The 25359-nt window shown below is 40.9% G+C and overlaps 1 protein-coding gene across 15 annotated transcripts in view; it reads right to left on the reverse strand.

Moving 5' to 3' along the window:
* Nucleotides 1-25359, reverse strand: part of BTRC (beta-transducin repeat containing E3 ubiquitin protein ligase) — a 278342-nt gene that overhangs the window by 144169 nt on the left and 108814 nt on the right. For 10 of the 15 annotated variants that reach the window (XM_056529521.1, XM_056529517.1, XM_056529519.1 and 7 more), the window contains one exon: nt 22588-22665. The exons of 4 other annotated variants lie outside the window; for them this stretch is intronic. In XM_056529521.1, the coding sequence (XP_056385496.1) occupies nt 22588-22665 (78 nt within the window). Of the gene's footprint in view, nt 1-10036; nt 10054-22587; nt 22666-25359 lie in introns of those variants that run through there. One more of the 15 variants, XM_056529530.1, reaches the window with a different exon arrangement.

Raw genomic sequence — 25359 nt, forward strand, 5'->3', positions numbered from 1 at the left:
GGCTGAACTTAAATTATACAAATTTATGGGAAGGGGCATATATATTAAAATCTAAAACAAGTGCAGAGTGGGGGGATGGGCACTGCAATGCTCACTAGCTCAGCTTTGTAGAAAGTGATGTGGAAAAATAGACACTAGCAGAATGTAGCAATTCCACAATTATAACAGGCAAAAGAAAAAGAATGTGTCTGCACTCACCATGTATTGAAGCATGTACATACAGAGGGCAAGGCTTTACCCAGGTGCAGGGAGGGAAAGTGGTTCCTAAGCCTAGGAGCAGCGGCTTATCATTGGAACAACGGCACTGTTTTGCGTCAAAGATGCATCTTCCGGTTCCATCTACTGGAACCGGAACCACTTTCCCTCCCTGCACCTGGGTGAAGCCTTGGCCTCTGTATGTACATGCTTCAATAAAGTCCTTGTTTTATGGCAACTACATGGTGAGTGCAGACACATTCTTTTTCTTTTGCATTCATATTGACCTCTGCTGTCCATTTTAGGAACTGTCCAGAGCGGCATATGTTTGCTATGGGGATTTTCTCCTGCTCTGGACAGTTCCTAAAATGGACAGCAGAGGTCAGCAGAGAGCACTGTGGTCAGGACATCAGAGAAATTTAAAAAGTAAAGCATTTGCTCTGTAGTATATAGCCCCTAAAAGGTACTGGAAGGATTAAGATTTTTTAATAGAAGTCATTTACAAATCTGTTTAACTTTCTGGCACCAGTATTCCACGGGAGTACCCCTTTAACATCATGTACTATAAAATGCCTATAAGACAGTACATTACTGCCTGTGCAAGTGAAAGCCACAGACATCTGTTAGGGTAGAGCTTGGGTATGCCAAAATTCTGAGTAGACATATCTTGTGGCCTTTCTTACCATCACTTTCATACTGCCAGAACCATAAGTCAACAGGTGGTCCCCGATGACGTCTATGTGACCCGCTGGCCTCTCTCCATATACCCAAACAGGGAGAGATCTATCACTCAAGGCCAGTGGGGCAGGGAGGAGTCGCCAGGGACCATTCCAATGACTTGTGGTTCAGGCAGCATCAAAGCCATGACAGGTTCCCTTTAAATCTGTATCTACTGAGGAAAATCTCAACTAACAACGAATAAGGAGGATCCAGTGCATTGGCTGATTCATGGGGATTTCATGGGAATCTTGTACACATATGTACGCAAATTCTTACTGGATCCTTCATGTACACCAACTTGGATTTCTGGTTTAGTTGTCCTATAAATGAAGCTGCTACAAAGCCTGATCGAAATAAAGGAAGCCTAATACAGTTACAGCATCCTTGTCAGACATTACTTTCTAAAAGGATGAGCTCTGTCTGCAGCGCTGCAAGAGATCTGCTATGCTAACAAACACAAATACCGATTTCATGTAAGAACTTCGCCCAAGCTGACTATAATTGTGAATGCATTTTCAATTTCCGTACTGCTGCTGGGGTAAAAACATTGCTTAGGCTTTATTTTATTTTTTGTCCTTTTACAATACGTTCAATGACACAAGATTATCAAACACTGTAATGGCTAATCAATAGAGGGTTTACTTGTCACGGGAAACATATAACACACTAAAAGCAATTGATCACTCCAGTTCGACTCATTTACCACTAGACAGAGAAAAAGACACCAACAGAAGAGACGTAATACACAATACACGTTATATATAACCACATACACAATACACGTTATATATAACCACATACACAATACACGTTCTATATAACCACATACACAATACACGTTCTATATATCCACATACACAATACACGTTCTATATAACCACATACACAATACACGTTCTATATATCCACATACACAATACACGTTCTATATAACCACATACACAATACACGTTCTATATATCCACATACACAATACACGTTCTATATAACCACATACACAATACACGTTCTATATATCCACACACACACAATACACGTTATATATATCCACACACACACACAATACACGTTATATATATCCACATACACAATACACGTTCTATATAACCACATACACAATACACGTTCTATATATCCACATACACAATACACGTTCTATATATCCACATACACAATACACGTTCTATATATCCACATACACAATACACGTTCTATATATCCACATACACAATACACGTTATATATATCCACATACACAATACACGTTATATATATCCACATACACAATACACGTTATATATATCCACATACACAATACACGTTATATATATCCACATACACAATACACGTTATATATATCCACATACACAATACACGTTATATATATCCACATACACAATACACGTTATATATATCCACATACACAATACACGTTATATATATCCACATACACAATACACGTTATATATATCCACATACACAATACACGTTATATATATCCACATACACAATACACGTTATATATATCCACATACACAATACACGTTATATATATCCACATACACAATACACGTTATATATATCCACATACACAATACACGTTATATATATCCACATACACAATACACGTTATATATATCCACATACACAATACACGTTATATATATCCACATACACAATACACGTTATATATATCCACATACACAATACACGTTATATATATCCACATACACAATACACGTTATATATATCCACATACACAATACACGTTATATATATCCACATACACAATACACGTTATATCCACATACACAATACACGTTATATATATCCACATACACAATACACTATATATCCACATACACAATACACTATATATCCACATACACAATACACTATATATCCACATACACAATACACTATATATCCACATACACAATACACGTTATATCCACATACACAATACACGTTATATATCCACATACACAATATATATCCACATACACAATATATATCCACATACACAATACACGTTATATATCCACATACACAATACACGTTATATATCCACATACACAATACACGTTATATATTCACATACACAATACACGTTATATATTCACATACACAATACACGTTATATATTCACATACACAATACATGTTATATATTCACATACACAATACACGTTCTATATATCCACATACACAATACACGTTATATATCCACATACACAATACACGTTATATATTCACATACACAATACACGTTATATATATCCACATACACAATACACGTTATATATATCCACATACACAATACACGTTATATATATCCACATACACAATACACGTTATATATATCCACATACACAATACATGTTATATATTCACATACACAATACACGTTCTATATATCCACATACACAATACACGTTCTATATATCCACATACACAATACACGTTATATATCCACATACACAACACACGTTATATATTCACATACAAATTTCTCAGAAGGATGCATGGGTTGTGTAGAATATGTACAGGAGGCTTACCAGACAGATAGATAGATATGGTATAGATATAGGATAGATACAACACCCATTACACTATATAAAAAACAGACAGATAGTAATAAACACATACAAAGGTAGATATGAGATAGACAAAGAGTAATAAACAAATAGACAGATATGAGATATATAGATATGCGATAGATATGATATAGATAGTGTAGATAGATATGAGATAGATAGGAGATAGATAGATAGATATGATATAGATAGTGTAGATAGATATGAGATAGATAGATAGATATGAGATAGATATGATATGAGATAGATAGATAGATAGGTAGATAGATAGATATGAGATAGATAGATAGATATGAGATAGATAGATATGAGATAGACAGATGAGATGACATTCAATATCTATAGAACAATGTTTCCCAACCAGGGTGCCTGCAGCTGCTGCAAAACTACAACGCTCAGCATGCCCGGATAGCCAAAGGCTGTAAGGGCATGTTGGCAGTTGTAGTTTTGCAACAGCTGGAGGCACCCTGGTTGGGAAACACTGTTGTAGATGAATAACTGTAATTTTAATTGTTTACTATAATTACGGTTCTCTTAATTACAATTATTGCCAAAAAACTCAAAAGAAAATATTAGCTTGATTACAATGTTTAGTTAGGCGCAATGCTTCACAGCAGCCTGTAGGTGGCGATATATCATTTGTCATCTTTGGTTAGAACTGGAGCCTGGAAAGCAGAAGTCTGCCAACGTCAAGCAGCATTAGAACCTGTGGGAGGTTTTCCAGGATATACTAATAAGGTTGTTTAGGCCTATAATGAAATACTTCATCATATATGTACCATATAAATACTGCTATGTTCCCTGACAGTCTGAGGTCATAAATGACATCCCCTGACCATAGCATACATCTCTCTGGTCTTGGTAAATATTTGGGGTCTTAGACCATGTTCATTCAATACTATGCCGGGATGTGGATTCTGTAGCGTAATCCTGACAGAATCCACCATCATTCCCCAAATTATGCATGTGAAGTATGCCCCAAAAGCCGGTATTGTAAACCCAATTCATGTGCAGCGAAAAGTAATATATACAGAATATGAATCCAATGGGCGGTCTACTCTGCGACAATTACTTCTCTATGCACACTCCTCCAGGGAAGGCTGTCAATCACAGACTCCTCAGAATAAGAAGGGATTTAAAGTTATATTTTATAGTTAAAATTGATGTCATCCACAGGCACCGGACATCGCTGCCGTGCCGACCTACTCCTTATATTTGGATATTTTATAAGTTACACTCAATCCTTTCCAAATAAACTGAACTTCAATCTTTCCAGCTCCTTCTACTATAGAACATGCTGCTGGCAGATCAGACTTCATGTTTGACAGCTTCCCTTTAAAGATGTTTGTCCATGGACACAAGAAACATAAAAAATAAATAAATAATAAATCAATCAATAAAAATTAAGTTTTACTCATCTACCTAGATCCCCTGCAGCTGCTGTTCCAACAGCTCCAAGTCGTTGTTAGTCACTGCAGCTTCCTGTAACAAGTCCCCACAGGAACTGCCCCACTCAGACAATTGCTGGGGCAGTGGGGCAGTTCCTACAGGGATGATGCATCACAGAAGTGTAATGGTGACTAGCAGGGACTGAAAGTCATCAAAACGGCTGCTGCAGGGGATCTGGGTAGGGGAGAATAAATGTAATTGTAATGTGATTTACAGGGTGGGCCATTTATATGGATACATCTTAATAAAATGGGAATGGTTGGTGATATTAACTTCCTGTTTGTGGCACATTAGTATATGTGAGGGGGGAAACTTTTCAAGATGGGTGGTGACCATGGCGGCCATTTTGAAACCAACTTGTGTTTTTTCAATAGGAAGAGGGTCATGTGACATATCAAACTCATTGGGAATTTCACAAGAAAAACAATGATGTTCTTGGTTTTAACGTAACTTTATTCTTTCATGAGTTATTTACAAGTTTCTGACCACTTATAAAATGTGTTCAATGTGCTGCCCATTGTGTTGGATTGTCAATGCAACCCTCTTCTCTATATACTGTTATATACTACTACATACACCGCAGGAGAAATGCTAGCACAGGCTTCCAGTATCCGTATACACTGCTATATACTACTGTATACACCGCAGGAGAAATGCTAGCACAGGCTTACAGTATCCGTATACACTGCTATATACTACTATATACACCGCAGGAGAAATGCTGGCACAGGCTTCCAGTATCTGTAGTTTCAGGTGCTGCAGAATGGGCAAAACTAAAATTGGAACGGGACCCTCAGTTTACGCAGAAGATTTTGTTCAGTGATGAGGAAACTTATGTGAATGGTGAAGTTAACAAACAAAACCACCGCTATTGGTCTGACACTAACTCACATTGGATAGATCCCTCCAAGACTGTTGGAACACAGAAATTGATGGTATGGTGTGGTATATGGGGTACAAAGATAGTGGGACCATTCTTCATCAATGGTAACCTCAAGGCCACTGGATATACGAAATTGCTACATGATGATGTGTTTCCCTCTTTATGCACTGAAGCTGGCACGTTCCCTGAGTTTTTCCAGCAAAATGGTGACCACCACATTATGGGTGTCAGGTCCGAGCATTCCTAGATGAACAGTTTCCTGGAAAGTGGATTGGTCGTCGTGGGCCAGCTGAATGGCCCCCAAGGTCTCCCGATCTGACCCCCTTAGACTTTTATCTTTGGGGTCATCTGAAGGCAATTGTCTATGCTGTGAAGATACGAGATGTGCAGCACCTGAAACTACTGATACTGGAAGCCTGTGCTAGCATGTCTCCTGCGGTGTATATAGTAGTATATAGCAGTGTATACGGATACTGGAAGCCTGTGCTAGCATTTCTCCTGCGGTGTATATAGTAGTATATAGCAGTGTATACGGATACTGGAAGCCTGTGCTAGCATTTCTCCTGCGGTGTATATAGTGGTATATAGCAGTGTATACAGATACTGGAAGCCTGTGCTAGCATTTCTCCTGCGGTGTTGCTATCAGTGTGTGAAGAGTGGGAGAAGAGGGTTGCATTGACAATCCAACACAATGGGCAGCACATTGAACACATTTTATAAGTGGTCAGAAACTTGTAAATAACTCATGAAGGAATAAAGTTCCGTTAAAACCAAGCACATCATTGTTTTTCTTGTAAAATTCGCAATAAGTTTGATGTGTCACATGACCCTCTTCCTATTGAAAAAACAAAATTTGGATTCAAAATAGCCGACTTCAAAATGGCCGCCATGGTCCCCACCCATCATGAAAAGTTTCCCCCCTCACATATACTAATGTGCCACAAAAAGGAAGTTAATATCACCAACCATTCCCATTTTATTAAGGTGCATCCATATAAATGGCCCACCTTGTGTATTAATATATTACAATTACATTTATAAAAACACCATTCTGACCTTGGTCAACCCCCTTACCGCAATCATTTTGATATCAAAAGTTATCTGTCATCCACAGGATAGGGCAGTGTTACTCAACCAGGGTGCCTGCAGCTGCTGCAAAACTACAACTCTCAAAGGCTGCCTGGGCATGCTGGGAGTTGTAGTTTTGCAACACCTGGAGGCACCCTGGTTGGGAAACACTAAGATAGGGAATAACTAGTTGATCAGTGAGTGGTGGGGGTGATCCAATTTCTGGGACCCACACTAATCATAACAGAAGAGGTCAACGGTCCCCCATGGGAATGAAGCAGCGGCGGGCATATTTGACCACCAAGCTATTCGCTGTCTGTGGTACTTCAAAACACAGTCAAGCTCAGCTAGTTTATGCTCCAAAGTCCCATAGAGAATAAACCAAACAATGGCTGAGCATGCACGCCAACTTTCCATTCCCTTTTGGGACAACTGACCCTGTTCTCATGATCAGTGGGGGTCTCAGCAGTCATATGCCCACCAATCAGCCTATCTTGTGAATATGGAATTACTTTTATTTTGGCATAAATCCTTTAAAGTGGTTATCCACCATAAGGTGATTTTAGTATGTACCTGGCAGGCAGTGATGGACATGCTTAGGAAGGATCTGCACTTGTCTTGGGGCTAAATGGCTATGTTGTAAGATGACCATAACACTGTGGCTAGCTTTTCGTAAACTTGTATTTCCTGTTTGACTTATGTTTTTTTGACTACAAATCCCCCAATGCCATTTTCCTCCCTCTTACACATCAGCCACCCCACCCATTGAAACAAAAGACCTGTGGTTTTCAATCAGGGTGCCTACAGCTGTTGCATTAGTTGCAGTTGATCTTTCTCCCACCAAGCGATCCCTCCACCCATTGAAGCAGACATGCTCCCTGTCATCAGCTGACTAGTGATTCAGGTCTCGGCCACATTGCAAGCTGGGAAAAATCTGAGACAACAGTCATTTTGTATGCTGGTAAAAATAAATATTGGGGTGAAAATCACAGAAGAATTGTGAGAAAACAGTCACACACAGGTACAGACCCTATATTATGAATTACACTAACTTTACAGCCCCTGTAGAATAGTCAAATAAGAAAAGAAAATCCTGGAATACCCCTTTAAGATCTTTCATGTATAAACTTAAGCCATTTTCCTATATTTGTTGGCTAGAGGTTATTAGTTTTCAGCCACAACGCTAGCGAGCTTCAGGATGTTTGCTTGGAATAAATATTTGAATACCATCAATATTTGAACCTACAGAACTCATTACAAGATTAAAAATAATAATAATAATAATATATGATTATATAATAAATTAAAATATAATTACATGAAATTATAATTATATAAAAAAGGAATAACATGTTAAACAAAGTGTTTTGCTGATGATCGTAATCCATAACGTTAATACATATAGGAAAAATACTAAAATGTATTTTAATAAATTCTCATATTTTTAACAGCTGTGTATTCTAAGGGGAAAAAGCAGCTTACAATGAATTGTGAAATTTCGATTCCTCCTCAGACAGAACTCAACAGTTGCGCTTATGTTGTTATTGAATCTTATTCACCACTAGAGGGCGCGCTGCTAACATAATCCGGCTGCCAGTAAGCAGCTTGACATATCATTACCATTCCTAAAGGTAAAAGAAGAACTTTCCAAAGCGTAATTAGACAAACAAATAACATAAAAGAGTCAGACATTAACAATGTACTAAATTATCCTGGGCCCTAAGCACCAGCGCAGGATTACATAGGATAATAAGTGAGTTTTAGAAAGCTGGGTCCGGCCTATAGTGGATAACTCTGTGAAAAACTCTGTGAAAAACAGAAAACACACTGCTTTAGAGCAAAAGGCAAAAGGTCAGCAGTAAAAGGTAGAAGAAGAATAATCCTCAGTAATTCTCTATTTAATAACCCATGACATTACTCCAGCCGTTCACAAGGTGCTGAAAACATGGCAGCTGCTCGCTCCTAGGAACACACTTGCCTTGTCTGACTCTCTAACTCAATGGTCCAGCACCTTTAGAACAAACTGCAAAGTATCAATGAAGAGTTGAATTACGACTTCCAACACAAACCAGGGAGCCCCCCTCGTGTGGCTTCACTGCAGGTGAACATCTCCACAAAAGAAGAGGAAAACCAGAAGAAAATGGCTTCCCCCCTCCAGATGGTCCTCATTAGGTTCCCTGAATAATAGGAAAGAGCCATGAAGAGGAGAGACATGGTTCGTTTTTCGGCCTCTCTCATGCCTTCAGATGACACCGTGGGGGGTTCCAGTCAGGCAGGACTGATAGTAGAAAAGCTCCCTAACTACTTCAAGAAATATAACCACTGAGGCTAGGGGGGCACGCTGCTTTCAGAGCCCCCTCAATGGCTTTATTATGGATGCCCACATTGTTAGGATGGTAAGTGGACACCTATACAAAAGCACAAGGAACATGCACACAAAAGGTTGCCATTTATACCGTTACAAATGAGGCCGAGCGAAAACGCTGACAGACCCTATTAGCAAAGAGCACTGAAATAGCAGAAAACACATTTTCCTCCAAGAAATAAATACACATTTCTAAGGTCATGGGAAACCATCTTGCCAACTGTAATGTATTGTTTACCTTACTAGAATTAGTCTGGATGGACGTATAGCTGACACGTGATTTATAGAAACAGCGGGTACCTGCACCAGTTACATGGTATACATAGAGTTATAGGATACACAATATAAAAGGGCTCTATTCATTCAGAATCCAGAATATACTGTATACAATATGCTAATATTTCTTTGTACACGCCTGAGCATATATACACCTGAAAACTCCATTTCTGTTCAATCAAAACTTACATTTTGCTTAAAAATCATGTTGTGTTACCCTTTTAATTTAGAAAATCCAATCCTCCCCCCCACCGTTGTAAAGCTACAACACTCATCAGGTCAGGGCATAATGGGAGTTGCAGTGTTATTAAGAGGGGGAGAGCCACAGGTTTGGGAATATTCCTTTTATAGATCCATTGAAATTATACACCGACATCCACAGCCTGGCCTCCATTGGTCTGGGGTACCCCCGTGAGTGTTCCACATTTGGATCTGGGGTATTCATCCCCTTCTCCTTATTTTAGTTTGTTTTTATTTACTTTACCCAGCTGGAGTATCTGTGTGTTTTTCAGTGTTCTTTGATCCCAACAAACACTGTCCAGAGGAAAAGTTGCTGAGTTGCCCATAGCAACCAATCAGCTCAATCCTTTCAGTTTTGAAAAGGCCTCTGAAAAATGAAAGAAGCGATCTGATTGGTTGCTATGGGCAACTCAGCCACTTTTCCTCTGGACAGGTTTTGATAAATCTCCCCCTATGAGTGTATTAATGGGGAGAAAAGTGTTGGGACTTATTTTTGTCATATTAACAGGAATTGATGTGGCCCAACATGTGTGCGGAGCGCTGATGGGTCACAATTATTTTGGAGCCCAATTTTGATTTAGAGCCCAACTCCTGTGAAAGCTGTTCAAATTAACCCAATGCAACTGTAGCTTAATGCAATTTGTTTGCTGTGCGTCATGGGAGAAGTAGGCTGTATTAGGAGCCATATCAGAGGGGAAGAAGGAATCGATGTAGCAGACAACCCAAAAATGGCTCATCAGTTAAATAGGTATACACAGGAACTTCTTTAGAAATGGCCTATTCTGCACAATATAGGCAAAGCATGGGCTACATCCCTATGAATCAAAATGATGGCAGACATAGATTAGGGATAGAAGTTTACAAAATGGGATGCGAAAACACCTTTAAAAAAAAAACATTGGTTTCACTGCCAAAGATGTTCAGATATTTACCACCTTTGTTTGGTGGTTTAAATTTACAATTCACCTTTATCTTCCAAACGTTTTTAACACCTCTTAACTGTATTTACCATTTTATAAGCAGCGCCAGACCGAAACGAAACCCTGCTTGAGAGGCTAGTATTGGGACAGCTACAGAATTTGCCATATACCTGTCCCAACCAGACCAGGCTGGAGTGTACTTTAGATGACATTCACAACACGATTTGTTGCGTCAAGACATGGATACATCAGAAAAACCTCAAAATAGGGTGCCAACGTATCCCTCCATCCTAGTGTAGGGTCCAAGAGGGTAGTGCCCAACACATAGATTTATGACCAGCCTATGCACTAGATATACCATAGTGCAGTGGTTCTTAACCTGGGTTCGATCGATCCCCAGGGGTTCGGTGAGTCAGTCCCAGGGGTTCGGCAGGGGAGGTCGCAACAGGACCGGCAAACCAAGCAATTGCTTGGGGCCCCGAGCAGAGCCGGTGTTTACCCGTCCTGTAGCAATGTGGAAATCCCCCCCATCACTATTAACTCCCTGCGGTCCCGCGTTAAGTTTAAAAACACAGGGCCGCCGGGACATAGCGCACGCCGGGACGTCACTAGCGTCCCGTGCGTGCGCCCATGGAAACGAGGGCGCCGAGGACCGGAGGATAGAGAAGGAGGAAGACGGGCGCTGGCCAGCTTGGTAAGTGACCAGTGGTACGTCATCTTCTGTGCTCTGACCACCGGTCCCGAGACCTATTGCTATAGCCGGAGCGGTGGTCGGAGCACTGAAGTGGGCAGTACACAGGCATACAGCCTCCAGGCATACACTGTATATGTCTGGAGGCTGTATGTCTGTGGGGGAACACTGCCTACAATCGTGGTCTTCAACCTGTGGACCTCCAGATGTTGCAAAACTACAACTCCCAGCATGCCTGGACAGCCGTTGGCTGTCCGGGCATGCTGGGAGTTGTACTTTTGCAACATCTGGAGGTCCGCAGGTTGAAGACCACTGGCCTACATAATGTGGGGAAACCCTGCCTGCGCCTAACGTGCGGGGGAACACTGCCTGCGCCTAACGTGCGGGGGAACACTGCCTGCGCCTAACGTGCGGGGGAACACTGCCTGCGCCTAATGTGTGGGGGAACACTGTCTGCCTAATGCGTCTTAATGGTTTTGTTCATTTTGTGCACCTATGTATAAATATATACTTAAACATATACCTCCTATGTTTTGAATTTGAAAAAAAAATCATTAAATTTTATTTTTCCAATTAAGAGGGGTTCGGTGAATGCTCATATGAAACTGGTGGGGTTCAGTACCTCCAACAAGGTTAAGAACCACTGCCATAGTGTATGTCAATAAATACATATTTAAATAAATCTAACATAAAAACACTTGTCCATATAGCTGCACTGAAGGTGGCACATATAGTGAAACCTCTTTGAAAAGATCACCCAAAATTGCATTGAAAAGTGGTCTTTTCAAAGAAAAGGGCCATTATGCATAATGTTTTGAGAACTAAAAATCCGACCACATGAAATCTGATCTTTTTCAAGAGGTGGACTTTTGGAGAGGTTTCAGTGTATCCATAGAGATTATATTTAGGCACTGTCTACACAAAGAAGAGAAGTGCCAGGAAATCTGTCGCACATCCCGTGCACCTTTTTAGCACAACCTAAAAGTGTTGCACGTGTTGGAAATCGGCTTTATAACGAAAACTATCCCTTCCTGAATAGCTTGAGATGTCTATAGAGGGTATGCTCATTCATGTTGCATTGAGTTCGGGCCCTTTAATGTTTGCTTGTATAAAGAGAATGTGGGTTAATGAACAAACAAACATGGATGAATTAAAGTGAAAACAAAAAAGCTAAACAAATCTCACCCACCATAAAAAAAGGCAAAGCGGAGATAGAACTGAAGGGAAATAAAGAGACGAGACAGCAATGGGAGCTGATTATTTATCAATGGTAGCAGGGGGTTAAACATCCTACACCGCCACCGCCTTTTCTTAAGCCATTAGGGTGATCAGGAGGGGGCAACATAAACAGCCGCCCTCTGACCTGCTTCTATTGACTGCCATATTCACCGCTTCCACAAAAATAGGAGGAGGTCAGCCTCTGAGGGTCTGACCACCACAAAAGCTTTACAAAACCCTGATGGTTCCTATTGCAAGGCAAGAAAAACAGATGGCGGGGCAATAAATTTACAGACCTGTATTCATGAGCTTCCTAAACACTTAGCACTGGGACCTCTGGAGTCTATTAGGTCAATCCCATTTCCATAGACTTAAAGATGTGAGATTTTTTTTAGTTGTGTGTGTTTTTTTTTTTTTTTTTAACAAAACTGAAATAAATAAAATAATCTTAGGCTGAGTTCACACGTAGTATTTGATCAGTATTTTCCCCCAAATCCTGAAATGGCTCAAGAACCCAAAAAAGAAAAGGTGCAGATCTTCCTATTATAGTTTTTTCTGTGTTGTTTGCACTTCTGGTTTTGGCTAAAAAATACTGATCAAAACACAAAACATTGTGTGATCCCAGCCGTGCACATACAGGTTTTACTCAGGAGTGATGGGTTATAATGGAAAGAATAAAATACAGAGCTTTCCTTTCTCTTTCATGAATCTGTTCCTGGTTTTACCTTTAAAGGGGTACTCCACTGGAAAACATTTCTTTTTAAATCAACTGGTGGCAGAAAGTTAAACAGATTTGTAAATGATTTCAATTAAAAAAAAAAATCTTAATCTTTCCAGTACTGATCAGCTGCTAAATGCTCCACAGGAAGTTCTTTTATTTTTGAATTTCCTTTCAGTCTGACCACAGTGCTCTCTGCTGACACGTCTATCCATTTTAGGAACTGTCCAGAGCAGGAAAGGTTTGCTATGGGGATTTGCTCCTGCTCTGGACAGTTCCTAAAATGGACAGAGGTGTCAGCAGAGAGCATTGTGGTCAGACAGAAAGGAAATTCAAAAAGAAAAGAACTTCCTGTGGAGCATACAGCAGCTGATAAGTACTGGAAAGATTAAGATTTTTTAATAGAATAAACACAATCTGTTTAACTCTCTGCCACCAGTTGATTTAAAAAGAAATGTTTTTCAGTGTACCCCTTTAAGAGTACCCCTTTAAAAGGTAAAACCAGGAACAGATTCATGAAAGAGAAAGGAAAGATCTGTCTTTTATTCTTTCCATTATAACCCTATCCTTCAAACCCACATCACTCCTGAGTAAAACCTATATGTGCACGGCTGGGATCACACACAATATTTTGATCAGTATTTTTTAGCTAAAACCAGAAGTGCAAACACCACAGAAAAAACTATAATGGGAAGATTTGCACCTTTCTTGTTTGAGTACCCCTTTAAAACTGCAGCAAAAGACCTAAGCAAAACCTAGATCTGTAAGGGCTCATGCACACTATAGAAATCAGGAAGAACATTTTCCTTGTTAAAATCCTCTTCTTCCTATGTTTAAAAAGGGTGCAGAAATGATGTGGAATAGGTGCTTATTTTCTGTGGAATTTTCTCATTGACACCATTGGAGTTGGGATCCGTATTGAAAATGTCCGCAATGAAAACTTGCTGTGTGCACAGGGTAGTGGAAAACTTACCGAAGTCAATAGGAGTCTGATGAAAGGTGGAATTCCCAGAGAATTTCATGAGGACATTCAGTGTGATTTTCACCTTGATTGTGAAAGAGCCTCTAAGAGCGTCCTTAAAGGGATACTCCTCTGCTCAGCGTTTGGAACTGTTCCGAACGCTGGAGCCGGCGGCTCCACCCCCTCATGATGTCACACCCGCCACGCCCCCTCCCATAGACTTGCATTGAGGGGAAGGGGGGCGACTTCATGGAGGAGCGGGGCTATGATGTCATGAGCTCCCGTCACCGGCTCCAGCGTTCGGAACAGTTTGTTCCAAACGCTGAGCAGCGGAGTACTCCTTTAAAGAGTACCTCATGATCGTGTTCAATTTTATAATCCTCCCAGTTTACTGCCCAATCATGATAAACCACGCCCTGCCTTGATATTGCTCTGTATTTTCAGATTCACAGACTGGGAAGGGGCGTTCCCCAGCGGGCTGTGACATCATCTGAAGCCATACAGGGGAGAACTTCCTCCCTCACTCTGCTACACACAGCCCAAAGCAGTTCAGTGTGTGAGATGAGCTATGATTGGATAAGGATGCACCCCCCCCCCCTCAGTATTTCCTGATTTTGGACTTCTGCCAGGTCTGCAGGAGTCCAAAGTCTATGCAAGAGATGGAGGGGGGGGAATGTGCTCTGGACAAGTAGGGAGACACCTAGTGGCAGATTTTTTAAACACAAATAGAAAACTTTATTTTTTTTTTTTTTTTAATTAGAAAATGTTTTTTGATTTACCATAAGGAATGCAATAGCAAAAATGTGTTTAAATGAGAGTGCCCATTTAAAAAGGTCCTTAAGATAGTTAAGAAAACAGATTATGCACAGTAAAAATACAACTGTGTGTATATTGGTTACCATCAGGGGGTAAAATGGACCACCCAGAACGTTATCATTCATGACTCATAAGTTTGCCATAAATATGTGACATCTCAGGCATCATGAGCCATCATATAATTAAATTGTCTATCACATCTCACATTAATTCAAAGGATCTTGGTTGCAACGGCATATGCCACTGCACGTCTGAGGAAGGGGTGTTTTAGGCCCAGAAACGCGTCATGTATGTGGTTTTATATGTTCCAATAAATTATGCCTTTTAGTATTCATATTGCTAATTTAAGGATATATTCTAAACATTTTGCACCTTATGACCCTGGGATTTTCTGGATTGCTTCTCTTTGATATTGTTTCCGGTGGATTGAGGATCTCTGACAGGCACCCGATGGCTACATTGTCCACTGAGAGTGCAATAGGTTATTGGGTTTTTTCCACACACCAGCAGGTAATCCTTAAATGGGTACTCCACTGCCCCAGCGTTCAGAACACTGGGTGCGGGGGTCATGACATCACGCCACGCCTCCTCAATGCAAGTCAATGGGAGGGGGCGTGGCAGCTGCCACGCCCCTTCCCATAGACTTGCATTAAGGGAGCGTGGCGTGATGTCGCGAGAGACTGTGACATCACGACCCCCCGCAGTCCGCACCCAGTGTTTGGAACAAAATGTTCTGAACGCTGGGGCAGTGGAGTACCCATTTAAGCAGATTTTCATATTCCAATGTAGTATAATTGGATATATAATGCATCAAAGGAGGAAAATAAAATTATCTGTAGTATTAAACACAGGAAACGATAAAAATTATTCATGTTGGAAAAAAAAAAAAAAAACTAGCATGAGTATTTTCAATCCAAGAGATGATCCAAAAACCCAATCACTTATTTTCCAAATGAATCCAATTAGTCCCGCGTGTGACCTGCTCGCCCATCTGTATGTGCAGGCCTTAATGTGCGCTGCTCCCGCTCACTTCACTTTGAAGTATGATGCAGATAAATTTAGTTTAATTTCCAGCAGATCCGACTATCCATTTTCCAAATGAACCATCTGGATCAGCCTATTAAAATTAATTTATAACCTAACACAAAAAAACATGTTTGTTACTCCCAAACTTGCCAAAACTTATAATTGTTTTTGAGCTCTGTGATGAGATGAAACACATTTTGGGACTCACAAGTGATAACATGTAGTCTGGGGGCCTGCGTGAAGAAAGTGTTTTAGGATTATATTTGCTCACAACACTTCAATAATCTACCAATAATGTATTTTAATGCCGGTACACAAAAAAGGGTTTTAAAAGGAGCAATGTTACCTGGGTACTTAGGTCAGATCATCCGGGCCCATGTACGTGGCTGTCATGAGATCCATAAATCATCAATCATAGAAAGCTATAGGACAGTGCTGTTCCTTAAAGGGGTACTCCGGCGGAATTAATTTATTATTTTTTTTAAATCAAATGGTGCCAGAAAGTTACACATATTTGTAAATGACTTCTATTAAAAAAAAATCTTTATCCTTCCAGGACTTTTTAGCAGCTGTATGCTACAGAGGAAATTCTTTGCTTTTTTAATTTCTTTTCTGTCTGTCCACAGTGCTCTCTGCTGACACCTTATGCCCGTATCAGGAACTGTCCAGAGCAGGAGAAAATCCTCATAGCAAACCTATGCTGCTCTGGACAGTTCCCGATACGGGCATCAGGTGTCAGCAGAGAACACTGTGGACAAGACAAAAAAGAAATTCAAAAATCAAAGAATTTACTCTGTAGCATACAGCTGCTAATAAATACTAAAAGGATGAAGATTTTTTTAATAGAAGTAATTTACAAATCTGTTTAACTTTCTGGCACCAGTTAATTAAAAAAAATAAAAAATAAAAAAATAAAAACGTTTTCCATTGAGTACCCCTTTAAAGTGGTACTCTGGCGCTTAGACATCTTATCCCCTATCCAAAGGATAAGGGATAAGATGCCTGATCGCGGGAGTCCCGCTGCTGGGGACCCTTGTGATCTTGCACGCAGCACCCCAGTTAAAATCAGTCCTGTCACGCCCCCTCCCATAGGCTTGCATTGAGGGGCGGAGCGTGACATCACAAGCCGCCTGCCCCGTGGTCGCCGGTAATCAGACCCAGAGCGAACATGCTCTGGGGACTGATTTTAACTGGGGTACTGCGTGCAAGATCATGGGGGTCCCCAGCGGCGGGACCCCCGCGATCAGGAATCTTATCCCCTATCCTTTGGATAGGGGATAAGAAGTCTAAGTTCCGGAGTACCCCTTTAAGCTGGGCCTCTATTTTGATATATAGTTTGTTCCAGTGCACATGTTATTACGGAGGTATTTCTTCCAAACTTCTAAAGGAGGATCACAATCTCAAATAAAGCATGTAAAGGAGCATTATGTGATTTGTTCATCATTCCCAAGATTAAAGGGGTACTCCACCCCTAGATATCTTATTCCCTATCCAAAGGATAGGGCATAAGAAGTCTGATCATGAAGGACCCGCCGCTGGAACACACCCCAAGGATGAATTGGAGCGGAATAAGAGAGCAGAATTACTCGAATAAATTCCTCTCCAATTCCATAGTGTGAACATACCCCAAGTCTGATCACTGCAGGACCCCATGAATGAGTGTTCCTGCCCACCATGGAAACAACTAAGTGACTGCATTCTGTAGGTTTCCCAGCATTCCATAGACTAAATGCAAGCAGCTGCACAACTTCCAATACTTTCTGCTTAGATTTCCACCAGATTAAGTGTTATCATAGGAAAAACATGTTATTTAAATTGACATTAAATCCCCATTAAGTATACAGGTCATTAGGGGGAAAAAAAATTCTGTCAAGTAAAAAAAATTTGGGCGGATGAGGTCTGAGCGTTCAGACCCTGAGCACTCTTCTCTCCTCGCTCTGTGAGCGACATTCCCATAGACTTACATTACAAGACCATCTCACAAAGCCTGGAGAAAATGTGTTAAAGGGGTATTCCAGGAAAAAACTTATTTTTATACATCAACTGGCTCTGGAAAGTTAAACAGATTTGTAAATTATATAGAAGAGTTGGAGAGGCTCTTGTCTGACTACCCACCAAATAAACCCGGGCTACCTAATTAGACACTTATACCCAAGGTGTCAGATTGTAGTTTGTCTGTAGAAATATAAATATTAGGGCTCAGGGTTTGAGACAACTGGACAGGTTGTGTTTCAAGTAATAATTAAATTTATTGATTGTATATAATGTGACAATTGAATATTAGATAAAATGTAAATAGCAGCAACTGCGTCTCACAGGGCCCTTGTGTAGGCGCAGCACCAACTATTAAGAACTATAGCATATGTATAGTACAGTATATAAAATATAAAAATATACTTGTAAAAAATTATAAAAGATATAAAATAAGAATATAGAGACCACCATAAACATATATATAGAGAGGGATCTGGGTGGGAGAGTCTTAGACCATCCTCTATGGTAAATAATCTCCTCTCATAAAAAAGTCCTGCTCATATAGACCGATTCTGGTATTGTGGTAACCAATGGCAACCATAAGGTTAGTAACCCGTAGCAACCGTTCAGATGAGTCCGGCTATTTAAGCACTTCAACGTTTAAGTAGAAGATAAACTTGATATTTGTAGACAATATTCAACATGAACAGCTAGTGTGCAGTCACTGTTAATATGCATGCATATTTGTATGATACTTTTTATCTCACCGCTCCCGGACACTGATGCGCTGAACTTCACGGGGATGCTGCAATCTCCTCCTGATGCGCTGTGTAATCCTGCAGTGTATTAGCACTGAGTAGCTGTCTTGGTAAGCGGCAGCATCGGCCGTCTCCCACAGTGATGTTGGTAGATGGTGGGTTGCGGGTGGTGTTGTCGCAGCGGTTCTGCGGATGCGCACGTACATGTGCCGGTGACGTCCTCTTGGCAGCGAGGCGCGGATGTCTCCTTCACCGGGTGTCGGGTGATTGACAGTTTATTGTCCGGTATCGGACTACTATTGACTTAAGCAGGGCAAATATACTGGTGGTCTCAATAGGTATTGGGGGGACGCTGGACGCGTTTCAGGACTGTCTCAGTCCTTTCTTCAGCAGCAAAGAATAAGTGTTATTCTTTGCTGCTGAAGAAAGGACTGAGACAGTCCTGAAACACGTCCAGCGTCCCCCCAATACCTATTGAGACCACCAGTATATTTGCCCTGCTTAAGTCAATAGTAGTCCGATACCGGACAATAAACTGTCAATCACCCGACACCCGGTGAAGGAGACATCCGCGCCTCGCTGCCACGAGGACGCCACCGGCACATGTACGTGCGCATCCGCAGAACCGCTGCGACAACACCACCCGCAACCCACCATCTACCAACATCACCACTGTGGGAGACGGCCGAGTCTCCGGTGATGCTGCCGCTTACCAAGACAGCTACTCAGTGCTAATACACTGCAGGATTACACAGCGCATCAGGAGGAGATCGCAGCATCCCCGTGAAGTTCAGCGCATCAGTGTCCGGGAGCGGTGAGATAAAAAGTATCATACAAATATGCATGCATATTAACAGTGACTGCACACTAGCTGTTCATGTTGAATATTGTCTACAAATATCAAGTTTATCTTCTACTTAAACGTTGAAGTGCTTAAATAGCCGGACTCTTCTGAACGGTTGCTACGGGTTACTAACCTTATGGTTGCCATTGGTTACCACAATACCAGAATCGGTCTATATGAGCAGGACTTTTTTATGAGAGGAGATTATTTACCATAGAGGATGGTCTAAGACTCTCCCACCCAGATCCCTCTCTATATATATGTTTATGGTGGTCTCTATATTCTTATTTTATATCTTTTATAATTTTTTACAAGTATATTTTTATATTTTATATACTGTACTATACATATGCTATAGTTCTTAATAGTTGGTGCTGCGCCTACACAAGGGCCCTGTGAGACGCAGTTGCTGCTATTTACATTTTATCTAATATTCAATTGTCACATTATATACAATCAATAAATTTAATTATTACTTGAAACACAACCTGTCCAGTTGTCTCAAACCCTGAGCCCTAATATTTATATTTCTACAGATTTGTAAATTAATTCTATTAAAAAATCTTAATCCTTTCAGTACTGATGAGCTTCTGAAGTTAAGGTTGTTCTTTTCTGTCTAAGTGCTCTCTGATGACACGTGTCTCAGGAACCGCCCAGTTTAGAAGAGGTTTGCTATGGGGATTTTCTTCTAAACTGGGCGGTTCCCGAGACACGTGTCAGCAGAGAGCACTTAGACAGAAAAGAACAACTCAACTTCAGAAGCTCATACGTACTGAAAGGATTACGATTTTTTAATAGAAGTAATTTACAAATCTGTTTAACTTTCTGGAGCCAGTTGATATATATATATAAAAAAGTTTTTTCATGGATAACAACTTTAAGTGCGCAATTCTCAATGCTTGTTCTACTTATGGGTTGGGGTGACCGATCAAAACATTTTGTAAAGCTTTTTATGTTTGTTTTCCCAATGACAATGCCCATTTATTGTCCACATCATTACATTTATCACTGTATGTGTAAGTTAAAGGGGTACTCCACTGGAAAACATTTTCTTTTAAATCTGTTGCCAGAAAGTTAAACAGATTTACAAATTACCTCTGTTAAAAAATACCAATCCTTCAAGTACTTATAAACTGCTGTATAATACACAGGAAGATCTTTTCTTTTTGAATTTCCTTTCTGCCAGACCACAAGTGCTCTCTGCTGACACCTCTGTCCATGTCAGGAACTGTCCAGAGCAGGAGCAAATCCCCATAGCAGACCTCTTTTGCTATGGACAGTTCCTGACGTGGACAGAGGTGTCAGTAGAGAGCACTTGTGGTCCGACAAATTCAAAAAGAAAAGAACGTCCTGTGTATTACACAGCAGCTGATAAGCACTGGAAGGATTGGGATTTTTTAATAGAAGTAGTTTACAAATCTGTTTAACTTTCTGGCACCAGTTGATTTAAAAGAAAATGTTTTCCAGTGGAGTACCCCTTAAAGTAATTTTTCCTACCATTTTGCTGTGGGAAGGCCATTTGTACTGAAATGTATCAAAAAGCCAACGGCTGTCCGGGCATGCTGGGAATTGTAGTTTTGCAACATCTGGAGGGCCACAATTTTGAGACCACTGGCTTAAATGCAAACAAGTTTCAAAAGGGTGGTCCGGGCTGGTGCGAGATTGCGCAAAAATTTGCAACAATTTTAAATTGTCTCATTTGATAATAGTGAAAGCTCTTCCGCGTAAAATGTCACAAACATTTTTGCCCAATTATAGCATTGCATAAAAATGTGTGTCACTTTATCCCCCCCCCCCCCCCCCCCCAAAAAAAAACCACAGGGAAAAACTAATGATACACTTTTCTCTGCTGTCCGTACAGTAACACTGGCCTTAGTAGGAATAATAACAGCAAGTGTGGTCATGGGGACCTAACAGTAGTGCAACTACTAAGGAGACAATAAAATGCATTCTAATAATTCTTTAGATTTGCTAATTTCACCCCCATTTGCCCCAATTACATGGTAGGGGGTAAACATTGAATACAGAAAAGCTCATTTCAATAGATGGCGCCAGAGACTATTTTCTTCCTTCTGGGGGAGAGCTGCTGGTAAGGGCTCGTTTACACGGCCGTTGTGCTCCGCCAGTCAGTTTGTCAGAAGGATAGGAGTTGACGGAGTAAAAAAATATACTGTATGTCCAATTTTTTTTCCCCTCCACTTGGACACCCAATAGACCCCATTTAAAGGGGTACTCCGCTGGAAAACTTATTATTTTTATTTTTTTTTAAATCAACTGGTGCCAGAAAGTTAAACAGATTTGTAAATGACTTCTATTTAGTTTAATCCTTCCAGTACTTATCAGCTGCTGTTTGCTCCACAGGAAGTTCTTTTCTTTTTTAATTTCCTTTCTGTCTGACCACAGTGCTCTCTACTGACCCCTCTGTCCATTTTAGGAACTGTCAGGAGCAGGATAGGTTTGCTATGGGGATTTGCTCTTACTATCGACAGTTCCTAAAATGGACAAAAGAGGTGTCAGCAGAGAGCAGTGTGATCAAGAGAAATTCAAAAAGAAAAGAACTTCCTGTGGAGCAAACAGCAGCTGATAAGTACTGGAAGGATTAAGATTTTCACATAGAAGTCATTTACAAATCTGTTTAACTTTCTGGCACCAGTTGATTTAAAAAATGTTTTCCAGTGGAGTACCCCTTTTAGTCAATGGTGTCCGATGTTCTCCGACTCGATCATCATGGTTTGTTCGGCGCACACAAAAAAAAAAATAAGCCAAATGGATAGGTGAGGCTAAGACTCCCTATGCTAGCTGGGGGCCTCTACAAAAAGTAACGCTACTCCCAAGAGCCAAGTGTCTCCCCAGCACACTAGTGACCTACCTGTCTTAGTGTATTCTTCTCTGGAATAATCTTTCTAGGGGGTTCATCTCGATTACAATCTTCTCTTTCTGAGGCGGTCTGCATAAAGAAAGGAAAGTTATTTCCGTGCACGCAGGAAGCCGATACGAGAGCGGCGCCCTACATAGTAAAGAATTACCCAGTTATAAAACAGAGGTAACAAGTGGACACAAGACAACATGGAAGCGGTTACACAAGATGGTTTTGCTCACTTTCAGGTCACTGGGTGTCTTTTTTATGCAGTAGCACAGAAAGCCGGCACACTGTGGCATTGGGGTAGTTATTTTCTAGCTCAGCTTGAAAAAAACAAATAAAATGTACCAACAACAGAGACAATGGTTCAGCTATTACACATTCGCAGGATCACGCCCCACTGTTAGCAATTGTTTTACGCCAGCTAAGGATGGGACCACGGGAAGATACAATTGCCATTAACATGGACCCTTTGTTTCTCGAAGAAAAATAAGAAGAGGAGAAAAAAAATAAAAAGAAAAAAGGGGGATAAGTATAAGCGATCTACAAAGTCTTAATTACATGCAACACAAATCCATCAATACTTCATAGCAAAGAAGTTGGTCTCCAGTGACTCAAAGCCCCAAGCACTCATAAAATAATACTAGGTTACTTAGAAGGGCTTTCTTTGTGCTTTAACTGGTTAGTGACAAAGATATTTGGCAGGTTAAAGGGGATGTCGAATTAAGGCTGTCCATATGGACAATATAGAGAAGGGTCCTCCTCTAGGAGTACATCTACAATATCAATGGACCCTGCATGTCCCGGTGTTGCACAGTCAGCCAGCCATTCAGTAGAATAGCAAGTAGGAGAGGACTTCAGAGGAAGACAGGATCACCCGGCGCTGAACGGAACAAGAGGAGCAGAACCATGGATGCTTCAGGTAGGTAGCTTTATTGTTCCAAACATGCAATGCGTTTCGCTGCGCATGCGCAGCGAAACGCATTGCATGTTTGGAACAATAAAGCTACCTACCTGAAGCATCCGTGGTCCTGCTCCTCTTGTTCTGTTCAGCGCCGGGTGATCCTGTCTTCCTCTGAAGTCCTCTCCTACTCGTTATCACCTCGCGACAGGACGGCTGCAGTCGGGATCTATTTTACATGTGCTTCCCATTGTCGTGTATGTTCAGGGATGTGGAATTTGTATCGACTGACGCCTGGAACATGCAGTTCCGGGCGCCAGGCAGGTGAATTTTTCAGGTCCTTAGCCTGCTTCAGGCAAGCAGGGCCGGACATGAAAGCCCCCGGCAAGCACTGCGGTGCTCACAGGGGAGTATGGAGCTGGCTCCCGACTCCAGCCCGCTCTGTACTCTGCCGCCCCCGGCTGTTTTCAGTAGATGGGGCTGCCGCTAATAGCCAGCATGTGGCGATCCCGATCGCCGCGGCTGGATAATAACACTTTAGATCGTCGCTGTCAAAGCTGACAGCGGCGTCTAAAGGGACATATGAATGCTCCCTGGTGGGCTAGTGGGCTGGTTCACCAACCCCCCCCCCCCCCCCCGTAGCGCGATCGGGTAAGTGGAGGGCTTACCTCTGCTTCCCTGGTGTCTGTGGCTCTGTCATTGATAGAGCCTGGTTGGACAAGGCTCTATCAATGGATTGCAGAGCACACAGATCAATGGAGTTCAATAGAACTCCGTTGATCTGTATGAGGAATCTAATGATTCCTGCTAAAAGTCCCCCAAGGGACTAATAAAGCGTGAAAAAAATGTTTAATAAAAGTTTAAAAGATACACATTAACCCCTTCCATATTGAAAATTAAATTCACGCCCTTTTGCTATATAAAAACATGTAAACATAATAAAAATAAACATATTTGGTATCGCTGCATGCGTAATTGTACGAACTATTAAAATATAACATTATGTATACAGTCCCATACAGTAACTGACAAATGTAAAAAAAAAAAACACACAACACAAAGCAATTTTTATAATATCCCCCCAAAAAGTTAAAAGCTATTAAAAAGTCGGATCAATACCAAAATGGTACCGAAACTAAAAACAGGCTGTATGAGGGCTAATTTTTTGCGCCATAAACTGTTATGCTAAATAAAAAAAATTAAAAATTTTTTTTTTTACAATTAGCAAAACATGACGGAAACTATACAAATCTGGTATTGCTGTAATCAGGCCGGTCCAAAGTAACAAAATAACATGTCAGCTCAACCACAAGGTAAATGGCGTAGAAAAGAAAACCACCAAATCTGCAAAATTTTCTTTTACTATTTCAATTTCACTTCACCAATATTTTTGTGTTTGGTTCGGAGAATAGGTTATGGAAAAATTAAAAGGTATCATTATAGTTGGTAGTTCTGGCTATTATAGGGCGAGGAGGAAAAAACTAGAGTGTAAAAGCGAGGACAAGTGGATAGTTTTGAGGGACAAGTTGATTTTGCTCCGTTTTAGTCCCGTGGACAAGTAGTATTTTTTTTAATTAAATTTCCACAGCCCTGATGTTATACAACCAATTTTGGTAAGAGGCTATCTTCCTCCTCCTTGTGGGATTACTTGGATTCCTGCACATGAGGGCGCCTTCTCCCCTTTCTACTTTCAGATTCAGTTGCATACGTATCACGTAATACTACATTCTCCTTGCGGAAGCCGCAATGTATGGCTGGCTGCAACTTCCTACAGGGTGTCATCTAGGGTGCAAAAACTTGGGTTAACAGTTAACCAAAGGGCTGGCTCCATTTCAAGAAGAAGTTGGCACTGCAAGCTAGAGAGTGTTTGCGTATCACAA

This window comes from Hyla sarda, chromosome 7, assembly GCF_029499605.1.
Source record: "Hyla sarda isolate aHylSar1 chromosome 7, aHylSar1.hap1, whole genome shotgun sequence".
NCBI classification, from domain to species: domain Eukaryota; kingdom Metazoa; phylum Chordata; class Amphibia; order Anura; family Hylidae; genus Hyla; species Hyla sarda.